The sequence below is a fragment of the Leucopleurus acutus genome (assembly GCF_964270905.1).
Source record: "Leucopleurus acutus genome assembly, chromosome: 9".
Classification (NCBI taxonomy): domain Eukaryota; kingdom Metazoa; phylum Chordata; class Mammalia; order Artiodactyla; family Delphinidae; genus Leucopleurus; species Leucopleurus acutus.
The window spans coordinates 37900282-37919158 of record NC_139144.1 but is presented as its reverse complement, the minus strand read 5'-3'; the positions used below and the strand labels follow the sequence as shown (position 1 = coordinate 37919158).

The window sequence follows — 18877 nt, the reverse complement described above, 5'->3', positions numbered from 1 at the left end:
ATTAACCAAGGTTAGAAGTCTTACTTATACAGTAAAATCCATATTGAAAAGGGCAGGGGAGTTGAAGATAATAAGCGAGTGATTTTTATCGATGGAGAATGGAACCTAGTCCCTCAAGGAAGGAAGTCGGGGAACGAGGGCGGTGGCGGTGATGGGCAGTGAGAATGTGGTAGGCTCGGGAGCTTGGAAGACCCTCCAGCGGTGAGGAATGATTGGGGTCAGAATATTCTGAGGGTGAGCCAGAAGAAAGAAATGATGTTTGAAATTGAGGTTTAGGAGAGTGTACAGTTACCAACGAAGACCAGGTCATTGGGAGCTGAGGTAGGGTGGAGGACAAGACCATTGGAGGTTAGGAGGTCAAGGCAGTGAGAGGCCACGCTGGAACTGAAGCTGAGGAGAGAAATAGCAACAGGAACGTCTTTTTACTTAGCGGGTGGCATCTGTAACTTCCTCTTGGTTATTAAATACTCCCTGTAGTCAAACATCCAGAAGCCGGATAAGATGCAGAGTCACCCACAGGAAGCAGGAACTTTTTTTTTTTTTTTTTTTTTTTGCCGTACGAGGGCCTCTCACTGTTGTGGCCTCTCCCGTTGCGGAGCGCAGGCTCCGGACACGCAGGCTCAGCGGCCATGGCTCACGGGCCCAGCCGCTCCGCGGCATGTGGGATCTTCCCGGACCAGGGTACGAACCCATGTCCCCTGCATCGGCAGGCGGACTCTCAACCACTGCGCCACCAGGGAAGCCCCCCAGGAACTTTTGACGTGGCATTTCCTGGACACTGGTCATGTGCTCTCTGGCTGACCTTTCATGAATGGCCTTTAGTTCTTGTCCTGTGGCCACACATCCCATAGAGTTTTTTTTCTTTTGCCCTCACAGAGGCTCTTATGGGCAGGATTGTTTGACCACCTTGTGGAGGCGTCTCTGACCCACCGGTATCCTTGGCCCATCAGCTCTGATGAGCTATAGCTCCCGTGAACGTTTCCAGCGAAGCTTTGGTAGCAAGAGGGGGGACTTTCTACAGCTCAGTACATCCATCCGTAAGATGAATTGCAGCAGTCTTCTGGCAGATAGTCTTTCTGAGGGGCTCTTGCAGCCTCCTTCACCTGACTAGCACTTTTTCTAAGTAAATCTCTTCTCCCCACAAAATCCTCTAACCTGCTTTTGTATGTCATCCTAGGTTAGTGATGGAGGTCAAAGTTGCAGGCCTGGCTGATGACCTCTCTGTCTCTCTCTTTCTTTCTCTCTCTCTTTCTCTGTCTCTCTCTCTCTCTCTGAAAAAATGAGTGGGTGTTTGTCACTGAATGTTCTTATCTCTGGTGTCCCAGCTAAAACTGGAGCTTTTCAATTAAAACCCTGCTCGTTTTCTGTGGTGTTAGATGTTTTTTTTTCCCTAGCCAATTAAATGGAATTTTACGATTGTGTAGTCAGAGTCCAGGAATATTACATTGTCTCTTTCCTCCAAAATCTGAGCAGTGTTCAAGTTATTATGTATTTAAGACAAGAAGAGCTGATAAGTGTTCACGATTGGTACAAAAGTCCTGCAGATAGTTTCCTAAATAGTACCTAAAAACATTTAAAGCATGGTGGGATGAATGTTCTCCTTATACTAACTGTCCAGGAACAATAGACGTTAGATTGTAGGCACGAAGGAAATTAATATTTAAGTTTACCTTCTTCATTTTGATATGAGTTTTGATTGATGTATTCTCTTCACTTGATCATGTCTAGTTTAGGATAAGTGATGTTTAGGTCTTATATATGGTTTCTCCTAAGTTATATTTTATTTCTCTAGAAGCTTATTCACATCCCAAATATATTATAAACTGTGCTACCCTCTCCAAAATCGTCTTCCAGCTTTCTCTCCCTGTCTTCCTGTGCTCAAACCCCACTGGCCTTTCAATGGCTCAAACGCATGGGGCTCCTCTTTCAGTCCACACACTGTGCCTTCTGCCAGAAGTGCTCCTGATTTCCACTCCTTACACACACCCAACGACTCCTGTCCATCCTTCATCTTTCATGTCTCAGCCTAAACATAGACCTTCCTCAGAGAAACCTTCCTTCCTACTCCACACTTCCCCTCCTATACCAACTAGTGTGTTGTTTTCTTTTAACACCCTTTGTTTCTGCTTTTTTTCATTTACCACACTTGAAAAGAAGAACAAATTTATGTATCTATTTGGTCCCTTTCTAACACTCTAAACTGTAAGCTCCATGAGGGCAGGGCAGTGGCTGTTTTCCCAGTGCCTAGCAGGGTGTCTTGAACATAGTTGGCACTCAGTAAATGTTTGTTGAACAAATGAATGAAAACTCCCAGGATAATTCTACTACAGTGAAATTGAAAGGCTTTGTCAGCGTATGCAGGGCATTGGAGGAATGATCTGAGAGGTTAGAGACACCCTGCAAAGTTTGAGTTCTTATGTATTCTAACTCTACAGTATGTGTTTAGTTTTAAAAACATAGTTAGGTGTGAGTAGGAGGTAAATTTGAATTTTTCATAGAAAAATCTGTATTCATGATTTTTGTGGTGGTATTCTAACCGTGCTGCTCATTATAATAATTGATGTGTTGCTTACATGGGCACTGACTCAGCAGAAAATTCTAACCACTCTTGAAAACACAGTTCAAGATCTGCAGATGATCGGTCAATAGGGTCCTTGTCAAATAAAACAAAAAGCCTACGCGAGATGGAATCATCTTGAGAATTTTTCCCCATATACTGAGCTTTTATACTATGGCATTTTGCTATTGTTTAAGATAGGTGTGTTGTCAATTATTTTTTTTAATGATAATTCATACACTTCTGAAGATTAAGTATGATTTAATTTACAAGATAAAAGGTCTAAATAATAATTTTCAAATTAAAAAGAATTCCTTGTCTCTCTCCTGTTATTTAATTTACATTTGGATATGTTTATAAAACATTTTTAGTGCTGTCAATTTTTTTTAATTCCACATCTTTTTAAAGTTCAGGATTTCAAAATCAGTATATCCATGTTTTAGAAGTATATATGAAGGTCTTTTATCATTTGACCATTTAGGTATAGGAAAATTAATAGGCAAGAAGAACTCTTAGCATTTGTGCTTCTGCCTTTTACAGTGGTTGCCATTTGTTGGAAGATGAGATTGTGAAAGTTTTGTGGTTTCCATAGAAAAAGTTTATTATTTACTTTTTTCCAAAAGAGTGATGTAGCTTTAAAAACCACTTAAAGACTTCATTCCCTGTCTAGGACACCAATACAATATGGAATTGATGGGACTGCTTCAGATTTAGTACTACTGAGGAAGTTTGTTGCATACAAATTCATTCTGAAAGGAATGTTCAGAGATTAGACATCAGAGTGTACTGAAGTAGAGTCATAAGAAATCAAAGTGTTTATTGCTGCTCTGTTACCACCAAGAACTATTGAATTTTGAACCCCTGAACACTCTCTTCTAGCTGCTTTCGAAATCTATTGAACAACTGAAGCAACCAGGCAGTCACCTCGAGGAAGCGGAGGAAGAGCTTCAGGGGGACCAGGCGATGCAGGAAGACAGAGCGCCCTCTAGTGGCAACAGCACTAGGAGTGACAGCAGTGCTTGTGTGGATGACGCATTGGGACAAGTTGGGGCTGTGAAGGTCAAGGAGGAACCAGTGGACAGTGATGAAGATGCTCAGATCCAGGAAATGGAATCTGGGGAGCAGGCTGCTTTTATGCAACAGGTAATAGGCAAAGATTTAGCTCCAGGATTTGTAATTAAAGTCATTATCTGAATATGAAATGCATTGCAGGCTTTGGTAAATGGATATAATTTCCTGTCCTATTATATCTCTGAATGATTTGACTTTAGTGTTTAAGGATTCTAATGCAGATATATCTATATATAGATCTTTCTATATACTGATCTCTATATAGATATCAAGGTTTCATTGAAACTCTACTGGTAAGGAAATACCTGTTACACTAAAATTATACTACATCAGTATCCAAGTAATAGGGTTTTAATTCATCCCAAAGCCTGCCCCACCAATTACTTCTAAGGAAAACGAAATCACTGTTGTTTTTAGTTTATCTGTTGAGATCAGTGACTGCTGGATATAGTTTCCCAGTCTGGTCAATGAAACATTCTATTAGTTCTTGATTTTTTTGATATGCAGAATTCAATTTTCACATTGTTGTACATAATGTATCATACTACAGTCTTGAACCCTGTTAAAGGTAGTCAGCCCTTCCTTCCTCTCTCTTTTTTTGTTAAGTGAAATGTTCTGGTTACTATGCCAGTAGTCCTAGGTTATTGTATAGATTGCAACTGAAAATTTTAGGAATAGAGGTGGTTTTAAATATATAGATGCAAAGTACAGCACAGCACTATTTTAAATATTACATTATGTCTCACCTAGTACTGCTCATTTCATTTTTATCCTGTGTTATTTGATGACATTGTTTATTGAAAAAGATCAAATGAAGCAGATGCAAATGTTGGCAAGAAGTAATGTGCAGCATTATGGTCCAATCAGATACTGTATTGTATCTACAGTTGTGGAAAACATAGTAACGGTGTGATTATTATCTGATATGAAGTCAAAATCGTGTTTAAAAGAAGAAGGTGTATCATGTTTGATAATCATTGTCACTAGGATCTCTTTAATATAATTCCATAATGACATGGCATATACCATACTATTTTGGCAAATAAAAAATTAGGAAAGTTAGGTTTAACAAAAGAATCTACTTGTACATAATGCACCTTCAGAAGGACTATGTCCTTTGATGTTATGAAATGCAAACAACTTTGAAGGCAACAGTAGACTGTTTATTTAAGTCAGTTCTTTGTCAGGTTCCTGCTGTTCTACAGAAAACTGATTCTATGAGGCCGAACAGGAAATGCCTTGTGGAAACAGGAAGTCCAAGTGATTCATGTACTGAGGAATGTAGGGAAAAAAAAAAAAAACGGAGGATAGTGTTTTACTCTCTCTGTTTTTAAAGGGCACTCTATGAATTGATTTATTGTCTAAGAAAATAACACCGCAAGTAGGGAAATTGTTAAGGAAGCTTTTCACTGGAACATTTCCTTCATACTCCCTTTTGATATGTTTACCTTGTTTTATAGGTTTACTTTTGTTAAGCTAGTTAAAGATTCGTTGTATTAAGACCCCTTTAATATGGATAATCCAAATTGACCTAGAATCTTTGTGAGGTTTTTTTCTATTAAAATATTTATATTTCTAAATCCAAGGCATTTTAAGGTGTAGTATCCTGTTTCAAAGGAGATATAGCAGTTTTGCCAAATGTAGACCTTGTACAACTGTATGTTACTGGCACGTGTTGTTTACATTTTGCTGTGACATTTTAAAATATTTCTTAAAAAAGCTTACTGCTAAAGATACATTATCCTTTTTTAAAAAGTCTCCATTCAAATTAAATTAACATAACTAGAAGTTAGAAAGTTTAAAACATTTCCATATAATGAAAGTCCTGATAATTTGACAAATAGCTGTAATAGGCAACACTTCCTACTACCAACATATTTTGGTTAGTATATTCCTTCAGATTAAAATGACTTTTTGTCAGTTGTTTTGCATTAAAAATATGACATTCCTAAGATAAAATTGTTTATTTTTCCCATCTCATAAATATACATTTTCTTTAAAGTCTTTTTTCAATCTCATAAAAAAGGGATAGTGCATCTTTTAAAATACATTTTATTTGGGGAGGAACATGTGGCTGAGCAGGCTTTTGTATAATATTACTGCAAAGATATGTAATCACAAACAAAAAAAAACCCTATTTTTTATAATGTCATTTGAGAGAGCTTCATCAGTACAGTTGGTGGACGTTAATTGTTTGAATTTGATAGTCTTTGAATTTAATCAAGAAACTACCTGGAACCAGTGAAAAGGAAAGCTGGACTTAAATAATCTTAGAGCTAATTGATAAATGTCTCTTTTAAAATCTACTGTATTTATTATAATTTACACCCTTGAAGGTGATCTCTTGTTTTGTGTTGTAAATATATTGTTTGTATGTTTCTCTTCTTGCCTTCTGTTATAAGTCTCTTCCTTTCTCAAATAAAGTTTTTTTTAAAAGATCCCCTTTTCATACATATGGCTTTGTGTAAACTTGATATATTTAATCGAATCTGAAGCTCATGCACTAGGTCTCATATACCAAAATATATTGCCATTCTTTGTTGAAACAAGAAAATAAAGATCTTTCGAGCAGTTACTTCTAATGCCATTAAAAATAATAAATTCAGCAATAGTGACTTTAACCTGTTTACATCAGCCATTGTCACATAGCAAACACATGTAAAATTTGTTGCAGTTTTATTTTCCCCGCGTGGCCTTTTTCGTATGTTATCATCTTTGATGTCAACTTCTAAATATAAAATTTTATATAAATAGATATCAGTTCCTAACTTTGCTCAACTTAAAAAATTATTTTTAAAAAGGTTAATATAATCCCTTGAATATGTCAAGCACTCAATAAAATATTAAAATGAATAATTTTCTGTGTATCATAATAGTTATATCTATTACAGTAAGGACCTGACCTACAAGTATAAAGTGACAGTACATAAATTTAAAGAGAAAAGAGTAATTAAATGACCTCCCCTTATATGGAAACAATTATTATAATAGTAGCGTGAAGAATAAGGAGCCTGACTCAAGTGAAGGGAACCGGACCATATACATCCAAGGGTTCCTTTTCCTTTTCTGGTCAGTTGCAAGCAAAACTTACTAGTCAGTACTTCATAATGTGTTACTGTGTATTTGGTTCAATAGGTTAAAAACATTTGTTTTATATTCTTTGATTCTCTTTAAACTTCAATAGTGTCACATGAGGTAAAGCTACTCTAATTCTGGAGCTAATATCATTGAGTATTATGAAATGGATGATCATTCCATAATGCTGTAAACTAGATAATTTGGTCAGAATTGTGGAAATACCATTGATGCTAGTCATAATTTCCTGAAAATTGCCTTTGGACGGTAAAATTACAAAATTAACTTGGTACTAGAGATCCTCAAAAAAGAGTTGGAAGAATCAATTAGATAATGATTTTATACTGTGTGTCTGATTTCCAAAATGTACAGGGACTGATAACTGCATCAATATTAGAAACTTCTTCTTCAGAAAAATAGTTTTTGCCAGGACCTGAAATGAATAACCATTAGATGTCCTCTTCTGATAGTCAAGAGCTGCCTTCTCCCTGGTGAAGGTGGCTGCTGAAATGGAGACTGCTACTTTTCATAGTTCTAAGAAAGACAGTTTTTAAGAAATTTTTATGTTGCTTCATACTTCTCTTTTTCTAAAGTATGTTAAAAAGGAATTCAGATGCTAAACATTTTCTTGAAGCCTGGTACTCAACGGATATATAGGAGGACAACAGCATTTTTTTTAATTTGGCATTCCTTTGTGATTTTTTTTCCACTAATGGAAATATACAATTGTGGGTGTATAATTATGGGTGAACAATGATAAATAATCCAGGTGTACAAATTATAAGCATTTATAATCAGGGACTTAGAGATACTAGAGAAGGAGTTTGAGAGGTAGATTACCATCCCCTTTATTATTGATCATTCCTCCAACTGGATTTTAAAGGGAAAGTAAGGGGTGTGTGTGTGCAGGCAATCAAAGAAGTCAGGCAAATGAAGCAAGATATTGGGAATGTGACTTTACAGAACTAATCTATCTAGGTTTTAAAAGGTCTCTATTCTCATTTAAAGTAACTTCTTTAAGGCTTATAAACTGTAGGGTGTAGAAAATGCAACTTTGGTGGACCATCTTGATTTACAAAAAGACTTTTAACTATTGCAAATATGTAATGTACTAGGTATTGTTATAAGCACTTTACATCTTTTAAAGCATTAGTCCTCACAACAACCTTACAGGGTAGATATTATTTTCTCATTGTAGAGATGAGGGCGCTGGGGCCCAGAGAAGTCAAATCAGGTCAAGGTCACCCAGTTAGTGACAGTCTAGCTCCAGTTTGAAGCCCTTGTTCTCAGCCTCTACCACTGAGCTGTATTTGTGCAACAGTTCTTCTTACATGTCCAAGTCTCGCTCTCTCTCTTTGCATTTCCAAACTGTTTTGAATCCCTTTTCTCTTTCAGTCATTGCTGTAAGTTAGGAGATCAGGACTCTTTTTTTATTCTAATTCACAGATGAGCAATCTAATTCTTGTACATTATGTTCAACTGTTTAGAATCATGAGAATTTGTGAGTCCCTTTTTTTCTGACCAGAGCCAGTCCTGAGATGGGGTGAAACAGTGACTGCACTTGGAATTAACTTTTGGGGAGAGTGAAAGAGACAAGATTTCAACCAGCTCACAGCTCTCCCTTGCCACTTCTTACCTTCATTCCCCAGCGAAGGGGAGGAGACTTCAATTTCTAAGCAGTCAGGACACTGCCTTTAAAAACTTTTTTGATGTATCAAGGATGCACTTGATAGTCACTGTGACATAAAATAGTCTGTATATAGTATTGTAAAAAAAGTAAATAAATAAGGATGTTTGTCTTGAGTTCTAGACCTCCTAAGTGGTTTTCCTATTGAAGAGTGCATAAAAATTGTCTTGAGGGAAGATGTTGACAATTGAGAACCCTGCAGAGGTTCTGATCCTGTTGTACTGACTGGGAGCCCAGCAATCTACATTTTTCAAGCCCTTTGGGAGAGTCTGATTCAGAAACAGTGCTCTGGAGATGGCCAAGGGCCCTAAACCACTTCTTAAACTATGTCTTGATTTTTAATAGTTTTTACCTAAGATTCTTTGATTCTCTGATTCATTGTTTTCGTAAGACTGTCTTGTGTTTCTTGTATATTTCACCTGCATGTTAATTATAGGTCAAGTATAGTTGTAGTATAAATACAGGTTACTGTATTTACTGCTATTAGTTCTTTGATAGTGTTTGTCTGTTTTGCTTCTCTCTTCTAATAGAATAATTTCCTAGTCTATTATGGAGTTTGCCAAGACGTGGCAAATTATTTTTCCTCAGAATTTCTGAGCTACTGTGGTATGTTGTTTTTTGTTTTTGTGTTTTTTATTGAGATAAAACTCACATAACATAAAATGCACCATTTTATCCATTTTAAAGTGTACAATTCAGTGGGTTTTAGTATATTCACGATGATGCGCAGCCATCACTACTTCCTAATTCCACAACATTTTCATCAACTCAAAGAAATTCTGTACCAGTTAAGTGTGGACACTCTTCATCCCCCACTCCTCCAACCCCTGGCAGCCACTAATCTACTTTATGTTCCTATGGATTTTCCTTTTGTGGACATTTTCATATAAATGAAATCATACATTATGTGGCCTTTTATGTGTCTGTGTCTGGCTTCTTTGACTTTGCATAATATTTTCAGGTTCCTCCACATTACAGCGTGTATTAGTACTTCTTATGACTGGACAATATTCTGTTGTATGAATATACTATGTTTTGTTTATCCATTCATCAGCTGATGGACATTTGGGTGGTTTTCACTTTTTGTGTATTACGAGTAATGCTGCTCTGAAAATTCGTGTACAGATTTTTATTTTAACATGTTTTCAGTGTTTTGGGGTATATAGCTAGGAGTGAAATTGCTGGGTTATCTGGTAACTCTGTTTAAGTTTTGAGGAACTGCTAAATTGTTTTCCACGGTGGCTGTTATATTCCCACCAGCAATCTATGAGGCGTTCCAGTTCCTCCACGTCTTCTCTAACACTTGTTATTTTCCTTTTTTTTTCCTTAACTTGTTGCCATCCTAGTGGATGTGAAATGATCATTGTTGTTTTGATTTCTGTTTCACTAATGACTAATGATGTTGAACATTTTTTTCATTTATTTATTGAATATTTGCTGATATTTGCTTATCTTCTTTAGAGAACTGTCTATTCAGGTCTCTTGCCCATTATTTAATTGGCTTGTTTGTCTTTTTTACTGTTGAGTTGTAAGAGATTTTAAATATATTCTGGATACTAGACCGTTATCAGCTATATGAGTTGCAAGTATCTTCTCCCATTCCGTGGGTTGTCTTTTCATCTTCTTGATAGTGTCCTTTGATGCACAAACATTTTTAATTTTGTTGAAGTCTATTCATCTATTTTTTCTTTTGTTTTGAATATGTTTGCTTAATCCAGTGTCACAGAGATTTGCACCTATGTTTCCTTCCAAGTATTTTATAATTTTATAACTTACTTTAGGTCTTTGATCTGTTTTGAGTTATGTACATTTTAAAATATTCCTCCATGCTTTTGTGTTATTTTTAAAGAGATCAGAACTTACTGATTAACGAACTCCACTTGCTCATCCATCATCTTCATTTTCCTCATTCCTAGTTGATTTTGGTCTTGCTTTTCCACCGTTCCTGATGTTGTCTCTTGTTGCCTTCTAGCTTTTGATGGTGCTTCTTTTTTTTTTTTCTCAATTAAATGCTACAATCTTGATGTTTAATATAGCTAATATAAACTGAGGAAAATACTAAGTTTATCTTTCCATTAAGAAATGCTTTTTATTTTCCCTGGTGATCTTTAAAAGCTAAAATCAAAGTTATTTTTCTTCATTTATGTAGCTTTAAAATTCTGCCCTGGTTACTCATTTTTACTTATGTCTACGTTGCACTTAAATTGTATGTTGAAGTTATTACATTCAAGTCTTTGATCTTTGTTCCTCTGTTGACAGAATTTCTGCAAAGAACTGTGTATTTGTACTTTCAAACTGGTAGCCACATGTAGCTAGTGAGAATTTAAAATGTGACTGGTATGAATTGAGATATGCTTTAGCGTAAAACAAACACCAGATTTCAAAGACATAGTATAGAAATATATTAATACTTAAGTAATGATGACATATATTCATTACATATTAAAAGATAGTATATTTTAAATATGTTATATAACATTATTAAAATTAATCTTACTTGCTTTCTTTTACCTCTTTAATGTGGCTATTAGAAAATTTAAGATTATATATGTAGCTTACATTTGGGGCTCACATTACATTAATGTTGTACACCACTGCTTTTAGATCATCTTCCTCTCATGTTAATAGACAGATCTCACTACATCATTTCAGAAATAGGTAGGCTATAAAATCTGAACAAATGAGTATTTGCTCTTGCCAGTATCTTTCTATTGCTGTAATTTAGTCTAACATAAAGGTATAAAATGTTGTGTTAGAAGAGATCTGTGGCATGTTAATGGTTTAAAGGTTTAAAGATCTCTTTCTTTTTTTACCTTAAAGACAACTCAGAATCTATCACGTGTTTTGTTAATACTGTCAGTCTTAAAGACAGTACACTCATTGCTCCACTCTCATCTCAAAGTTAGTAAAAGTTCATCCTCTGTAAAATGTTCTGTTTTTTCTCACTCTTCCATTTCTGTCTTTGGAACCACCATTTAGACTCTGGGATGGATTATCATGAAGCCACCTTTGATCATCTCCTCTTCTTTATCTCTTATAAGCAGTTGGTATTCCTATTTCTGATTTCCAGCCATCATATCTCTTCACTCTCTCTTTGGCTCTGCTTTCCCTAGTCACTAACATAATTAATACTAAAACAATTTTTTTTTTTTTATCATTGCAAGGGCTTCCTTCCACATCAGTGTCCTCTTTACACTAATTCAGTTAACTTACTGTGAAATTCCAATACCACTTTCGCATTCTCTATGGCAGAACATACAGTAATATCTTCCTAATATCTTTATCTAAATGTTATCATGGAACTTCAGTCCTCATAATTCGACCTTTATATTCTGACCAGGCACTTATCCCTCCCAATCTAACTTAATCACTTACCATGCAAAGCAAATTTCCAACTTGGGATTCCAATTGCATGAGTTTCATCAAGCTTTTTTCACTATCTGGAAAGCGCTTAACTTCCTTTTTCAAACCTTTCTTTGCTTTCTCCTTTATGCCATCTCTGATTTCTCTAACCCGCCTGAATTATTCAGTCAACTTAGAAATCAGTTCCATACAATTTATCATGTAGTTTTTTCTTTCATTATTACCTTTTGCCTTTTGAAGCCAGGGAAAATATCAGGGTTCCTGGAACCACACAAGGAACCTATGAAGTTCTCAATTAAATGCCATTTGAATGATTTTTGTTTTACATTTCTCTTACTCAGATTCCTTAATGGCTAAAGGACATTTTCTTCCCTATTATGATTACAGGTTCACTTTTGTTTTCTAATATGAAATGTAGACTCATTTTTTACTTGTTGGACTATTTCTTGTGCTGAATGTCTCCATTAGTAACGTTTTCTTTAAGGTGGCTCTAGTAATAATTGTTACTGTTTAATTTCCATTTTCAACTAGGGGTAAATGGTGGAGATTTTTTTCTTGATGAATTTATTTGATATTACTCAAAACTTACTAATTGTTTTTCATAATTTGTATTCTATATCAATCTTTATTACTTCTATTATAATATCTGACACACATTTTTAGATAAAAATACAATATCTCAATTTTCATGGGCTCTTTATAATACAGGCATATGAGAGATACTGTGGCTTCAATTCCAGACCACTGCTATAAAGCAAGTATCACAATAAAGTGAGTCACATGAATTTTTTGGTTTCCCAGTGCATGTAAACGTTATGTTTACACTATAGTCTATTAAGTGTGCAATAGCATTATGTCAAAAAAATGTGCATACCTTAATTTAAAAATAAAGCTGTCAAAAAAAATGGCGCCAGTAGACTTGCTTGAGGCACAGTTGTCACAAACCTTCAATCTGTAAAAAATACACTATCTTAGAAGTGCAGTAAAGTGAAGCACAATAAAATGAGGTATACCTGCATTATTTTTTCTATAGCCATGTAATCTATATAATTTTTGAAAGTTGGAGCTTGGAAAGAAAACAAAATGATTCGTACTAATCTTAGAGAGTAAATCAACCTCATCTTTATGCATATTTAATTAAGGAAAACTATTTCTGAACCTGGAAATTGTGTTGTTTTGACTATGTATACAAAAAACTTGAACAGTGGCATTTCTCATTGTCTTTGAGATCCGTGTGTGAAATTACATTATAGGTGTCACGGCCTAGTGGTGACAATGCTGATTCTATAGACTGACTGAAGGAGTTCCAACTCTAACTTCATCTACCAGCAACTCCACCTCCAAATTACTTAATTTTGCCAAGGCTCAGTTTACTGGTTTGTTAAACGTGATTAACAACTGTAATATTTATTAGGGTGTTTAGAGATTTAGATGGGTTAGTCTGTGTAAATACCAATGTGTGCTAGCAAAATTGAAGCAGAATAAAAATTAGCAAAAGCTAGTAATATCACTATTAATAACATTACTAAGACCTTCTTGGAACTTTAGTTACTTTCTTCTCCTTGGCAGGAACCTACCTCACACTCAGTTTCACTTTTTAATAATGTATAACTTTCTCTTCAGTAAATAAAAAAGCAGAGAACAATACTTCCCCACCTTTTCCATGTCCCAGCACACTCAAAAAATGGCAATAAATATACAGCGTAGGTCCCTGCGGGAGGCTGCTTGGATTGCCCTTCCCTGTCCCAAGGACTGCGAGTAAACAGTCCAGAATTTAAGTGATTGAACTGCAACCCTTTCATGGCTCGTCGGGCAATACCCAGTTTGGATTGTTCTTTGGGAGACCCTGTGAGTACATGACTTTTCTTCTTCCTCTCATCCCCTTTCAATCTGTCTCCTTTTATCTCCCGTAAAAAGAACCCCAGATTTTTTTCTTCAGATTTCAACGAAGGATTCATCAAATTTAAATCAACTCTAGGTAAAAATGACCCACATGATCTTCGTGCCAAAGAGTGTATTAAGAAAATATATTGATCAAGGGAGGGTCTTCGGATAAGCTGTCTATGCCCAGCTCTCCTCTACCGTTAATTCCCACCCCATTATCAGCACCAGGAAACAAAACTCTGAAAGTCTGCCTTGCCAGTAGCCTACAGGACAGATTCTCTTCTCACATTTTCACTGGGCTGTGTCTTTTTTGAGGTAGCCTGAAAGAAACAAGTAGTGAAATTTCTGTGTCTTTGCTTTTTAACAAAATGCTCTGAGAGCATTTTCCTTTGGTGTGGGAGGGGGCAAGAGGGGGTTTCTATTGTCTCCAGTTTGCTGAATGCTAAATTCATTCCATCGTGGAACAAGAAATCCTGCAATGATTTCTTGATCTTAAGTGAATTGGTTGCTAACTTTGAATAGTCATTAGTCCTCTCTATTACTTTCATTTAACATGATAAAGATGACTTAACACTATATTTTTAGTAGCTTAGGTATGTTTTGGTCACGATGGTGGTGCTAGCAAATCCCTTTTTTTATTTATACTTTATGAATTAAAGTAAATGTAACATTTAGTTTTCTGGTGCATATTTTAAATGGTTTGACTTTTATTTTATTGCTTGAATGGCCTGACAAACTCGTGAAAATACCCAACTTGATTCCTTGATTTTTTATTTTCTTTACCTCATACACATTTTTAAGTATTTTTATATATCTTACAGCTTTATGTACAGTGGTTAGTTGTACTTCAGTATAATACTCTTTTTTCTTTAATTTTTGAATTCTATTTTATTTATTTTTTATACAGTAAGTTCTTATTAGTTATCTATTTTATACATATCAGTGTATACATGTCAATCCCAATCTCCCAATTCATCCCACCACCACCACCACGGCCCGCCACTTTTCCCCCTTGGTGTCCATACATTTGTTCTCTACATCTGTGTCTCAATTTCTGCCCTGCAATTTCTGCCCTGCAAAAGTTCATCTGTACCATTTTTCTAGGTTCCACAGTTATGCACTAATATATGATATTTGCTTTTCTCTTTCTGACTTACTTCACCCTGTATGCCAGTTCTCGATCCATCCACGTCTCTAGAAATGACCCAATTTCATTCCTTTTTATGGCTGAGTAATATTCCATTGTATATATATATACCACATCTTCTTTATCCATTCGTCTATCGATGGGCATTTAGGTTGCTTCCATGACCTGGCTATTGTAAATAGTGCTGCAATGAACATTGGGGTGCATGTGTCTTTTTGAGTTATGGTTTTCTCTGGGTATATACCCAGTAGTGGGATTGCTGGGTCGTATGGTATTTCTATTTTTAGTTTTCTAAGGAACCTCCATACTGTTCTCCATAGTGGCTGTATCAATTTACATTCCCACCAACAGTGCAAGAGGGTTCCCTTTTCTCCACAGTGTCTCCAGCATTTGTTTTTTGTAGATTCTCTGATGATGCCCATTCTAACTGGTGTGAGGTGATACCTCATTGTAGTTTTGATTTGCATTTCTCTACTAAATTAGTGATGTTGAGCAGCTTTTCATGTGCTTCTTGGCCATCTGTATGTCTCCTTTGGAGAAATGTCTGTTTAGGTCTTCTGCCCATTTTTTAATTGGGTTGTTTTTTTTTTTAATATTGAGCTGCATGAGCTCTTTATATATTTTGGAGATTAATCCTTTTTCCGTTGATTTGTTTGCAAATATTTTCTCCCATTCTGAGGGTTGTCTTTTCATCTTGTTCAGAGTTTTCTGTGTTGTGCAAAAGCTTTTAAGTTTCATTAGGTCCCATTTGTTTATTTTTGTTTTTATTTCCATTACTCTAGGAGATGGATCCAAAAAGATCTTGCTGGGATTTATGTCAAAGAATGTTCTTCCTATGCTTTCCTCTCAGAGTTTTATAGTGTCCGGTCTTACATTTAGGTCTCTAATCCATTTTGAGTTTATTTTTGTGTATGGTGTTAGGGAATGTTCTAATTTCATTCTTTTACGTGTAGCTGTCCAGTTTTCCCAGCACCACTTATTGAAGAGACTGTCTTTTCTCCATTGTATATGTTTGCCTCCTTTGTCATAGATCAATATAATACTCTTTTAGATAGGGAAGCAGATTTAAAAAGCTGGGGTTTTTTTTCCCCGCCCAGAAAGAGGCTTTCCTGGAGATTTAAAAAATGTTCCACTTCTAAAGGTCTGGATTTTTTTTCCATCATAATTTGGATTAAATTTTTGAAATGAGATTTTACTTTGGTTACTTTAACTGCCTAAACCATATTGGTTTTTTAATCTATTTTATTTGAAGTATAATTTACATACAAAAATCTACTTATATATGTACAGTTGATGAATTTTGACAAATGTGTACACCACGATCTAGGTGTAGAATAGCACACTAAAGAGTTCTCTCTTGCTCCTTTTTACTCAACCCTTCACCCCCACTCTCCACTCAGCCACAAGCAATCCTTCGTCTGTTCTCTGGCACTGTGCATTAGTTTTGATTTTTCTAGAATTTCATATAAATGAATTATATAAAAAGGTTCTGTGATATTTTCAAATTTTTTTTTTCAGTCAGAAAATGCTTCTGACATCCATGCATGTGTGTATCAGTAATACGGTCTTTTTTTAATCGCTGAGTAGTGTTCCATTGTATGGACATGACACGATTTGTTCATTCATTGACAGAAATTTAGTTATTTCCAGGTATAGACAATTATAAATAAAGCTGCTATGAATATTATATTCAAGGTTTGGTAAACAGTTGCTTTATTTCTTTTGGGTAAATACCTAGGAGTAGAATTACTGATTTGTATGTTAAGTATATGTTTAGCTTTATAAAAAACTGCCAAAGAATTTTTTCATGGGGTATTTTACAGTGTCGTCAGCTGTGTATGAGGGTTCCTGTTGCCAACACTTGGTATTGTCAGATTTTTTTTTAACTTTATATGTTCTAGTGGATGTGTAGTGTATTCTCACTGTGGTTTTAATTTGTGTTTTCCTGATGTCTAATGATGTTGACCATCTTTTCATGTGTTTATTGGCCATTTGCAGAGCTTCTTTGCTAAACTGTTGATTCAGCGATGTTGCATGTTTTTTGCTTGGAGCATCTGTCTTTTTGTTATTGGGTATGGGAGTAACATATATTCAGGATACAATCCATTTATAGATGTATATGTTGCAAATATTTTTACCTAAACCTATAGCTTGTCTTTTGTTTTGAAGAGTAGAGTGTTTTAATTTTGGTATGTCCCATTCTGTCAATTTTTTCTTCTATGGTTAGTGCTTTATGTCCTATGCGAGGAAGATTTGCTTTTATATTTTCTCGTTCTAGTTTAGTTTTTACATATAGGGCAAAGAAACATTTTGAGCCATACAACTTTGTGTATGAACTAAAAAAAGGTTGAGATTCATTATATTATATAGGTAACCAAAGTTTTCCGTACCAGTTTTTGTAAGGATTATCATGTTCCTTTGAATTATTCTCATGCCTTTGTTAGAAATCAATTGAACTTTGAATTATTCTCATGCCTTTGTTAGAAAGCAATTGAATATATATATGTGAGCAAACTTCTGAACTCTTTCCTTTATTCCACTGATCTATATGTCTAACTCTACACCAAGATCACAGAATCTGGATTAATGTTGCTTTATAGCAAGTCTTGAAGTCAGATAGTATATTTTTTCTTCTGCTTGTTTTTAAGATTTTCTTGTTATCACTGGTTTTCCACAACTTGATTATAATTTGCCTCAATGCTGTTTTCTTTGTTTGTATCCTGCTATTGTTCACTGAGCTTGTATCTGTGGATTTGCATTATTTTTTAATTTTGGAAAATATCAGGCATTATTTTTTATAATATTATTTTCACTCACTTTCTTTTGGGACTCCGGTTACACCCAGGATAGACTGCTTGACACTGTCTCACAGGTCTCTAAGTCTCGGTACATTTTTTTCTTATTCTTTATTCTCTCTGTATTTGTGTAGTTTCTGTTGCTGTACTCATCTTTTCTTCCTGGTAAATAAACTCCTTTTAGTCACACCCAATAAATTGTTCATTTAAGACATTGTGTTTTTCAGATCTAGAAGTTTCATTTGGTTCTTGTATATATTTTCCATTTACCTCCTCATTATATTTATGTTTTCTTTTAAATCCTTGAGCATATTTATATGTATTTGTTTTATTAAAGTCTGTTTCTGCTCATTCTATTCTCTGCCATTTCTGTGTCTGCTACTGCTGCTTAATTTTTCTCTTGAATATTGTTCTTGTCGTCCTACACCATTTACTGTGTAGTAAATTTTCATTAGATGTCAGATAATTTAAATTTGTCTTTCTTTAAACAATATTGATCGCTTAAACCTTTTCAAGACTTGTTTTTAAGTTTTGTTGGTGCAGGTATATAGTAGCCTTGACTCTAATCCTGGTTTTTCTCTCTCACTAATTGGTGAACTCTGGGCCTCTAGTGAACAGTCCTAGATGTTTACAGGGATGAATGACCCTAGGGAGTTATCAATCTTAGCCTAGGGCCCTGGGGCAGGGATGAGGATGGAAAAGGGAGGATGGGACTCAGTAAAGGTATGAAGAGATAAATACAACTATCTTGGGGAGGGGGAAAGAGCTGCTTTAGCTCACTCTTAGGCCTTGGCTTCACTTTAGAAGCTGGTCACTTACTGGCTTCTATCAAGTCAGTTCTTCTATGTGGCTTGACTATTTTCTCTTAGGCTTTGAATTTCTTGAATTTTGGCTGTCTTTACACTCAGTTCTTAATTTTGAAGGCATACATGGGGGAACAATTGTTAATAATTTCTTATCTATTTTTGGCATATATACACAAACATAGTTTGAATGGGCATTGCTAACCCATGTATATTAGAGGAGTTTTGGCATCCTACAATTACATAGAATAAACCAACTAAAAAATAATAATACCAACTAATTTTCAAAAACCTTTCAAACCTCAGTTTAAAGAGTTAGTTCCACCCCTCTCACCCTCCCTCACTCCCTCCCTCCTTGCCTCCCTTTCCCCAACTGACCTCCCCTTTCTTTTTTTCTGCATAATATTGAATCCCAATAAATTGAGTGTGTTTTTGTAGTTAAAGATTATACTATAATCTTATTAGATCATTGTCTTGAACAAAAGCCTAGAACTC

At 35.3% G+C, this 18877-nt stretch overlaps 1 protein-coding gene across 1 annotated transcript in view; it reads left to right on the top strand.

Moving 5' to 3' along the window:
- The window catches only part of HDAC9 (histone deacetylase 9), a gene marked incomplete at its 3' end in the record, with an annotated part of 936726 nt that overhangs the window by 539938 nt on the left and 377911 nt on the right, over nucleotides 1-18877 (top strand). Inside the window, exon 12 of the mRNA XM_082846537.1 lies at nucleotides 3437-3700. Within this exon, the coding sequence (XP_082702663.1) occupies nucleotides 3437-3700 (264 nt within the window). The remainder of the gene's footprint in view (nucleotides 1-3436; nucleotides 3701-18877) is intronic.